At 52.4% G+C, this 9,751-nt stretch overlaps 1 protein-coding gene across 1 annotated transcript in view; it reads left to right on the forward strand.

Annotated features, from left to right (window-relative positions):
• TRPV4 (transient receptor potential cation channel subfamily V member 4) overlaps positions 1-9,751 on the forward strand; it is a 41,394-nt gene that overhangs the window by 25,122 nt on the left and 6,521 nt on the right. The window contains exons 6-13 of the mRNA XM_019649062.1: positions 113-411; positions 2,031-2,210; positions 3,609-3,767; positions 4,009-4,101; positions 4,424-4,497; positions 5,228-5,393; positions 5,625-5,691; positions 8,526-8,842. Coding sequence (XP_019504607.1) covers positions 113-411; positions 2,031-2,210; positions 3,609-3,767; positions 4,009-4,101; positions 4,424-4,497; positions 5,228-5,393; positions 5,625-5,691; positions 8,526-8,842 — 1,355 coding nt within the window. The remainder of the gene's footprint in view (positions 1-112; positions 412-2,030; positions 2,211-3,608; positions 3,768-4,008; positions 4,102-4,423; positions 4,498-5,227; positions 5,394-5,624; positions 5,692-8,525; positions 8,843-9,751) is intronic.

The following is a 9,751-nucleotide window of genomic DNA, read 5'->3' on the forward strand; positions in this document are numbered from 1 at the left end:
CCTGCTGACTGTCGGTGCTGCGTCCAGTGTCATTGTGTCTGTACCCCAAGTGTCTGCAGGCAGAGCCCCACCCTGGGCCCCTACACTGACCCCCATTCACCCCGGCCCTCAGGTGAGCTGCCCCTGTCACTAGCTGCCTGCACCAACCAGCCCCACATCGTCAACTACCTGACGGAGAACCCCCACAAGAAGGCGGACATGCGACGGCAGGACTCCCGTGGCAACACGGTGCTGCATGCGCTGGTGGCCATCGCGGACAACACTCGCGAGAACACCAAGTTCGTGACCAAGATGTACGACCTCCTGCTGCTCAAGTGTGCCCGCCTCTTCCCCGACAGCAACCTGGAGGCCGTGCTCAACAACGACGGCCTCTCGCCCCTCATGATGGCTGCCAAGACTGGCAAGATTGGGGTGAGTGCAGGGCCCGGGGGCAAGGCCAGCTCACCCACTCTTGTTCCTACACACACACACACGCACACACACACACACACACACACACACACACACACACAAGACTGGCAAGATTGGGGTGAGTGCAGGGCCCGGGGGCAAGGCCAGCTCACCCACTCTTGTTCCTACACACACACACACACACACGCACACACACACACACACACACACGCGCGCGCACACACACACACACACACAGGAGGGGCGGCTGCTGGCATTCATCATTATTAATACTCACAACCCCCTCTCACCATGCCAACCCCAGTGTGCAGATATCCCAGCTCAAGAGCCTGCTATAGCTCCCTATTATCCAGCCAAGCTATTCAACTTTATCCCAGAGCCTCTCTCACTCCACTCCACTGCATGCTTCCAGCCCCGCTCCCACCTGCCAGGCCAAGATACTGATAGAAACCTAGCCCCAGGGCTCCAGCCCTGCAGTACTCCCCTCTACCCTACTTCTGGGGCCCTGGTTTAGCCCCTCACCTACTGAGTGGCCCTGCACCAGTTCCTTCTCCTCTCTGGGCCTCACAGTATGGGGCCTAGACCAGGATTTCTCAGCCTCGGCACTACTGGCATTTGGGGCTGGATGGTTCTGGGGTGTGGGACTGTCCTGTGCATCTTAGGATGTTGAGCTGCATCCCTGACTTCCATTTAGATAGATGCCAGTAGTACTCTCCACCACTGTGACAGCCAAAAAATGTCTCCAGACATTGTCAAATGTCCCCCAGTGGGACACCATCGCCCTGATTGAGAACCAAATCTGAGTGCTCTAGAGTCAGGAGCACCTGGGTCCAGGGCCTGGCTCTGCCACTTTTCAGCATGTGACCTCAGGCATCTTACCTTTTCGCTCTGCCTCAGTTTCCTCATCTGTAAAATGGGCATATTGACATTGCCCTGTTGTATAGTGTTGTTCTGACAACTAGATGAGGTAATCCACTTAAAGCTCTTAGTACAGAGCCTGGGATGGGTAATAAGTGCTCAATAAAAGGTAGGCGTCATTATTACTCTATTAAAAACATAGCAAAAATTGCTACAATTACAATTTATACCAGAATCTTGGGGCAGTGGGAAAGGCCTAGGTTTAAATCCTGGCTTTGTCCTACTAAACTTTATGGCCTCAGGAGACTCCCACCCCTCTGTTCCTCAGTTTCTCTGTGTGTAAGCCAAAGAGTAGGAGTGGTAGCAGGAAGGACTGGTATGATAATCATTACTAGAATGAACATATTAGCGAGATAGATTAATTGCTGTTTTAATTACATAAAGAAGATATTCATTACAATTCAGATCTTTAAGGCTGGCCTGGGTTCAGTCTGGCTTCAGCTGACTGCTTTGTGGCCTCAGGGAACACCCTTCTTTTCGCTGAGCCTCTGTTTGCTCATCTGTACACCAAGATGGTAAGAGAAAGAATTAAACAAGGGTATCAGAAAAGGGCCCGGCACACAGCACATGCTCAGTAAATATTTCCCCTCCCATCTCTCCTGCTCTCTGGGGAGGCACCGTTTGGTGGGCTGCACCTGGCCTCCCGGGGTCCCTCTAATGGCCCTCCCCTGGACCCCCTGATCCTCCCTTTTCCTATGCAGGTCTTTCAGCATATCATCCGCAGGGAGGTGACCGATGAGGACACCAGACACCTGTCCCGTAAGTTCAAGGACTGGGCATACGGGCCTGTGTATTCCTCGCTCTACGATCTCTCCTCCCTGGACACGTGTGGGGAAGAGGCCTCCGTGCTGGAGATACTGGTCTACAACAGCAAGATTGAGGTGGGCACCAGGGCATGGGACAGGGGACAGGGCCCAGGGAAGGAGGGGTGCGACTGAGGGCAGGGAAGGAGGGGGCTGCATGGGGGAGCTCAGCCTCTGTAGCCCAAAGCAGTGGGCCTGTGGGCTGAGTACAAAAGAAAGTGTGAACTAAATGCCCAGAACAGCATTGGCACTGGGGGGAGGGGAAATGGGAGAATTATAGGGGCTGGGCTTCAAGGGCAGGCAGGACTGCATCGGGATAGTGGCTTTGTAAATTCCATGCTGTGTGACTCAGGACAAATGACCCAACCTCTCTGAGCCCCAACTTCCTGTTTCGAAACACGGGGATAAGGATAGTGCATATCCCATAGGAGGACCAAATGAGTTAATTTTAGAACAGCCTGGCACAGAGTAAACATTACATGTCAGCTATTATCATTAGTACTTGTTATATGAAGTTTTGAAAGCTCTTTTCTTCACTTGGCAGTATTTTGTGAACATCGTTCTGCACCATTAAATATTCTTCTGCAATATCATTGCTGTGTGTAAATGTACCACATTCTAATTAATGAGTCCTCTATTCTTGGCCATTGGGTTTGTTTCTGCATTTAACTATTAGGAATAATACTGCAATAGCATCTTTGTGGCTACATTGTGGCACAGATCCATGGTTATAAAGAAACAAGTCATTAGCGGGATAGGATGCTGTACAAACGAGGCAGAAAGTACTGGGGCCTGGTTGCAAAAGGTCTCCCTTCCAGCCCCAGCTCTGTCCACCTTGGATGGATGCTGTCCCTTGTTGGAGCTCACTTCTCTCATCTTTAAAATTAGTGACCGACTTGATTTCAACTGAGGGTGACAAAAAGTGTAGCGCCTCTGGTGCAAACTCTGATTGATTGGTAGTGTCTGCCTAGGGAGCTGTATATAGAGAACTGTTGTGCAGGACTCAATTATTGATGTCTGCCCTGGGTTTGCAATTAGAAAATTGTGGTGAATCAAGTGTTTATCGCCCTTAGGCTAAATTTCCCAATCCCGCTTCCTGAATCAAAATTTCTGAGATTGAAGCCCAGGGATTTATATTTTTGGCAAGCTATGTAGGTGATTTTTGCTACCAGAAGCTTGGTACTATCCACAGATTGGAGTTTGGGGACCATAAGAATAACTTTCCAGCTCTGGGCTCTGTGAGTCTAGAATAGGCTGGAAAGGTAAGTTGGCACAGAACTGGGCAGAGCCTTGAATACGGAGCCCAGGAGTTTGAGGCTGATTCTGAATTCCTATCAAATCCCCTGTGAATCTTTGAGTGTCGCTGAAGAATGGGTTAGGAGGAGAAAGTGCTGTCAGGGCAGAGGGTGTAGGAAGGCATACTAGAATCAGCCCGTCCAGTGGGAGGGCGGTCCCCAACCATCCTGCCTCCCACAGAACCGCCATGAGATGCTGGCCGTGGAACCCATCAACGAACTTCTGCGTGACAAATGGCGCAAGTTCGGAGCTGTTTCCTTCTACATCAATGTAGCCTCCTATCTGTGCGCTATGGTCATCTTCACCCTTACTGCCTACTACCAGCCACTGGAGGGCACTGTGAGTGACCATGAGATGGACAGGAGCTGGGGCACAGCCAGGTCCCCATGGGTCCCCTGTGGGAGAGATGGAAGAAAGCTTAGGAACGGGATGGGGAGGTGCCCACCCCAACACCCGGGGGAGTAGAAGGAGGGAGAAGGCTCCCCGGAATCCACATATTTGGGGCATTGGGGGAACATCTGGAATCTGGGGCCAGATGTTGGAGGGGCTGGGTGAGAACCTCCATATCTCCTGCCCCTAGCCGCCATACCCTTACCGCACCACGATGGACTACCTGAGGTTGGCGGGCGAGATCATCACGCTCTTCACGGGGGTCCTGTTCTTTTTTACCAATGTGAGTGCGTGGCTGTCTACCCCACCCACCCTGCCCGTCCTCTTCCTCCGTCTCGACGTCTTTTAGCTCGCCTCTCCTCCTCTCTCTTCTTTCTCCTCTCCTTCCTCTTTTTATTGCCCTCTTCTTTTCTTCCACCTCATTCGTCAACCCTGTGCTCTCCTTCTCTGCCTTTTTCTCCTTTCCCAGTAGAAAAGAGTCCCTTGTCTTTTCTCTGTACAACTCTCTGCCTCCCTCTCTTCTCTCCCTTGCTCTTTCTCTCCTCTTCTCTGCTCTGCACTCGTGCTGGCTCCACCCTTCTCACATGCCTCCTTCCTGCCTCCAGATCAAAGACTTGTTCATGAAGAAATGCCCTGGAGTGAATTCTCTCTTCATCGATGGCTCCTTCCAACTACTCTAGTAAGTGGAGGTCCCTGGGCTGGCAGCTTCTGGGTGAGGAAGGTGGGGTTGGGCTGGGGCATCCTCCAGATTGAAGGGGGGCACTGACTCTATTAGGAATGAATTCACCGAGTCTGGACAGCTATAGCCTGAAGTCGGGACAAGGCCAATCAATGTCAAGCAATAGAGTCTTTTGATTAAAGCAAGACTCTGCTTTCTAGAGAGTTAACCATATACACCATGGGTAGAAATAATGTAACCTCTTATGCTGGTGATGGATTGCTAATGTCTGCCTGGAGTGCCGTGTTGAGAAGAATCTTGAGACTGTGGCCGTGCTTAATGGCAAAGAGTGCTGTGATTGATTAATGATGTCTGCCTAGGGCACAGGATTTGTTACAGCATGTGTGCTACATCTTCTTTCTTTCCCTTAGAGTTAGAGAACAGTGAAATTCACTTAGTCCCCACATCTCCACTGAGCACCACTGAATCTTTCTCTAGCAATTCCAAAGGGCATCACTTTGGGATCTTGCAGGGCCTCAGGGCCATTGCACACACAATAATTGTCAACTAACTGAGTGTTCTGGTTAACACAATGCTGGGGAACCCGCAAATTCACTTTGTTTATTTTCTGGGGGTCTAGAAGGCATCGGGATGTCCTGGTACCCTGGAGGGCTTGAGGCATGTCTCTCCCTTCAAGGCCTCATTGTCCCCTCTCCCCTCTGGTCCCTCTCGTGGTCTCCGCTGGCTGTAGCTTCATCTACTCCGTGCTGGTGATTGTCTCGGCGGCTCTCTACCTGGCGGGGATTGAGGCCTACCTGGCCGTCATGGTCTTTGCCTTAGTTCTGGGCTGGATGAATGCCCTTTACTTCACCCGTGGGCTGAAGTTGACGGGGACCTATAGTATCATGATCCAGAAGGTATGGACTGTGTGTCCCTGGAGGGAGTCACACACACCATGTGCACATCTTATGTGTGCAGACAGTGCCTATGGACCTGAGGTTGTGGGGCACCGTGGGGGCGGCAGGCAGGGCCTGGACCTCAGGGAGGGACAAGGGTGGAGCTGGAAAGAAGATTTGGGATGGAGGCGCTGGGAAAGGGAGAAACCATGTGTCTCATCTTTGCCTCCATTATCCTGCTGGGGTCTGTAGATCCTCTTCAAAGACCTGTTCCGCTTCCTGTTGGTGTACTTGCTCTTCATGATCGGCTATGCCTCAGGTGAGCCCTGGGTGCCCAGGTGGGCCTGGTGCGGGTGGCGCAAGGTCTAGAATGGCAGCCCTGATGTGCGGAGGAAAAGAACTAGCAGTTGTTGAGCTCTCACTGTGTGCCATGCACTGGGCTAAATCCTTTCCCAGCTGTGTCTCATTTAATCTTCCCAAGAAGGTTGCAAAGTAAGTACTTTATGGTCCCCTTTTACAGATGAGGAAACTGAGGCTTAGGAAGGTTAAATAACTTGCCCAAGTTCAAAAGCTAGGGAATGGTAAAACTGGAGTATTAGCTATCGTTGCAAAAGAAGCCACCTACAACTCAGTGGCTTAAAACAACCATTTATTATTTATTGCTCACAAGTCTATGGGGCATCCGACCTGGGCCAGATTTCACTCATCTCGATGGGCTCCTGTGTCTGTGGTCAATGGGCGGGTTGTCTCCCGGCTTACTAGTCTCACTAGGAAGGCCTCAGTGGAGGTACTTTGCTCCCTTCTCCATGGTCACTCATCCTCCAGCTGGCTAGCTTGGGCTTGGTCACGGGGTGGTCCGAGGGTTCCAAGAATGTGAGTGGAAGCGTCCAAGATCACTTCTGCCATGGTCTATTAGCCAAAGCAAGTCTCAAGGCCCGCCCTGGTTCAAAGGGCGAGGAAATAGACTTCACCTGTTGATAGAAGGAGCTTCAAAGCCATACTGAAGGAGTGTGGATAGAGGGGAGGGTAAATTTGAATAATTAATCTACCAGCCCATATCTTTTTTAAAGCTTAACACTGGCTCCCTCCAATATGCTGACATGGAGACATGATGTCATGATGCCATGAGACAGTGTCACAGGCTGTAGGGGAAGGAACAGAGATGGGGAAACTGACCAAGCCATTGGGCTGGTTCCCAAGGGGTGGGTGATCTGCCATGCAATGCCCAACATCCAAAAGGGAGTGGCCAACCCAGCTTCACCAGGCCACTTCCACATCTGAGGAGGTTGGTCTGGGGACCAGCACTGAAGCAGGAGTCTGATGGTGGTAATATTTTAACCCAGATGGTGCTGAGACTGCCTGGGCTATTTTGGGGAAGCAGAACTGTAGCCCTAGCTAGGGAGAGAGGAACAGTGTACAACTGCCTTCTCCCAGGGATAGGACCTGGAGGAACTAGACATAGTGTCAAGAGTTCCACAACGGTTTGGGATTCAGGTCACATCCAGCCCTACTGCAGTCCTAATTATAGAAACTGAGGCAGAAGCTTAGGGGTTCAAGTGGCAACTTAGGGGTCAGCTTGGTCCTAGGGCTTCTCCTGTGCAGGACACTAGATCCCTAGTCTGAGGCTGACACAACACAAACATGACACGTGCTGCTGTTCCCCACTTTTGTGTCCGGGGCAGACATTGCTAATGGATCACAGAACTATTTTTTCCGATCAGTCCAGACAAAGTCTCAGAATCCTAAACACACATTTCAGCAGCCACTCCGCAATTGAGTAGCATGAGCATGCGAATTGAAACCTGTGTGCCATAATCCCAGGCTGAAGGCTCTATGACCTTCTATGCCCCACTGACTGAAAGGGCTCCTGCCTCCTCATGCTCCCTGCCCTGGATGGTGTAGGGGTAGTCATTGCTGCTAAACTGTGTTAAGAAGGGCTCTGAAGCTTCGTCTGGGCTTAGTGCGAAGGGATGTGCGCCATGATCAGTTTGAGATGCCTGGAGGGGGCGAGGGCATTAGTGAACATGGCTTCTGGGACAGTCAGGACTAGCACCTGGTTTCAGGTTCCGCTCTTCCTCTCTGAGCTGGTGTGGGCCAGGAAACAGGAACATGAGAGGGAGTCTGCCCCCCCCCTCGGAATGCTGGCATTCTAGGCTCCCAAGACCTCTAAGAACGATAGGCTAGATTAGGGTTTCTCAGCCTGAGCACTGTTGATATTTGGGGCCAGATCATTGTCTGTGGAGGGCTGTATTATGCATGGTGGGATGTGTAGCAGCATCTTTGGCCTCTACCCACTAGGTCTCGGTAGCAGTCACCTTCAGTTGTGACAACCAAACATGTCTCCAGACATTGTCAGTTGTCCCCTGGGCGAAAAAATCGCCCCAGGTTTTCAGCTGCTGGACTCAACCCTGGGAACCTCTTCCTTGTTAGCAAGAGTTTGTGGAGAGAGCAATGGCTTTGGGTTCAGGAAGGCCCAGGTCTGGCCCTTGGCTTGGTTTACATGCTGGGTAACCTTGGGCCAGAGCTCCCCCTCCCCCAGCCTCAGCTCCCTACTCCCTCCCCTCCAGCAAATGGGAATGATTCTGTCCACCTCTCAGTCTGTGTCTTCACACTCAGTGAATGCCACCCTTGTCCCGCCCACAGCCCTGGNCCCCGGAATGCTGGCATTCTAGGCTCCCAAGACCTCTAAGAACGATAGGCTAGATTAGGGTTTCTCAGCCTGAGCACTGTTGATATTTGGGGCCGGATAATTGTCTGTGGAGGGCTGTATTATGCATGGTGGGATGTGTAGCAGCATCTTTGGCCTCTACCCACTAGGTCTCAGTAGCAGTCACCTTCAGTTGTGACAACCAAACATGTCTCCAGACACTGTCAGTTGTCCCCTGGGCGAAAAAATCGTCCCAGGTTTTCAGCTGCTGGACTCAACCCTGGGAACCTCCTCCTTGTTAGCAAGAGTTTTTGGAGAGAGCAGTGGCTTTGGGTTCAGGCAGACCCAGGTCTGGCCCTTGGCTTGGTTTACATGCTGGGTAACCTTGGGCCAGAGCTCCCCCTCCCCCAGCCGCAGCTTTCCCCTCCAGCAAATGGGAATGATTCTGTCCACCTCTCAGTCTGTGTCTTCACACTCAGTGAATGCCACCCTTGTCCCGCCCACAGCCCTGGTGTCCCTCCTGAACCCGTGCGCCAACATGAAGGTGTGTGACGAGGACCATACCAACTGCACGGTGCCCACGTACCCCTCGTGCCGTGACAGCGAGACCTTTAGCACCTTCCTCCTGGACCTCTTCAAGCTGACCATCGGCATGGGCGACCTGGAGATGCTGAGTAGCACCAAGTACCCCGTGGTCTTCATCATCCTGCTGGTCACCTACATCATCCTCACCTTCGTGCTGCTTCTCAACATGCTTATCGCCCTCATGGGAGAGACGGTGGGCCAGGTCTCCAAGGAGAGCAAGCACATCTGGAAGCTGCAGGTGAGGCCCGAGGACTCCCAGCCCCACCCTGCCAACCACCCTTCTTCCGAGATGAGGAGACCTGATGCATTGCACCTCCTCTGCCTTCTGCTCCGGGCAAGCCACCTCATCTTCTGTCTCTACTTCCCTGTCTGTAAAAAGAGCATCGAAGGCCGATGCCTACTTCCCAGAGCCGCCCGTTGCGTTTGCAGTGGCTTCTTCCCTGACCACCAGCAGTGGTCTCAGATTCACCTCGCGGTCCAGCTCACAGGACATGGTTGGCTTCACCCAGCACCATTGAGTGAGCTCTGTGGGCACAGGAAATTCTCAGGGAGCATCGACATTGCAGCAGGGGTCCACGCTGAGCCCAGGGGCAGCTTCTCGGCTCCGCCGCCCCGAGCATGCTCCGTCATAGAGGAGGAGCCGTGAGGACTTGGGCCTCATTGGCACAGGGGAGCTGCTGCTTTCTTCCCGAAGGTTTCTGCACAATCCTAGAAGGCAGAGGCCCTGGGGGTCACAGCCCACGTGAGCCACGCACAGTTCACAAAGCAGGGGGTTCACAGTAAACAGTGCCATCCCGAGGCCCAGGCATGCAGCACCCACATTTACCTTGACTCGGTGCCTTTCACGGAAATGACGCAGTGAGGAGAAAAATACCCTCCTCCCAGGTCTGGTCTCAGAGAAACATTTGGGCCTGCTCTTAACCGTAACTGTACCACTTACTTCCCGGGGCCTCAGTTTCCCCACTAGGTGTAACTCATAAGGTGCAAGCTGGCAACCTGCGGAGTGCATTTGACCAGCAAATATTTACTTTTCTTGCACTACCATATTTTTATTTTTATTTTTATTTTTTTTTAGCTGAGCCATCCTGCTACCTGTTGGCAGCTCAGCGGCTGCTCAGCTCGGGCTGGACTCGAACCGCTGTTGCTC

Source organism: Hipposideros armiger, unplaced genomic scaffold, assembly GCF_001890085.2.
Source record: "Hipposideros armiger isolate ML-2016 unplaced genomic scaffold, ASM189008v1 scaffold_129, whole genome shotgun sequence".
Classification (NCBI taxonomy): domain Eukaryota; kingdom Metazoa; phylum Chordata; class Mammalia; order Chiroptera; family Hipposideridae; genus Hipposideros; species Hipposideros armiger.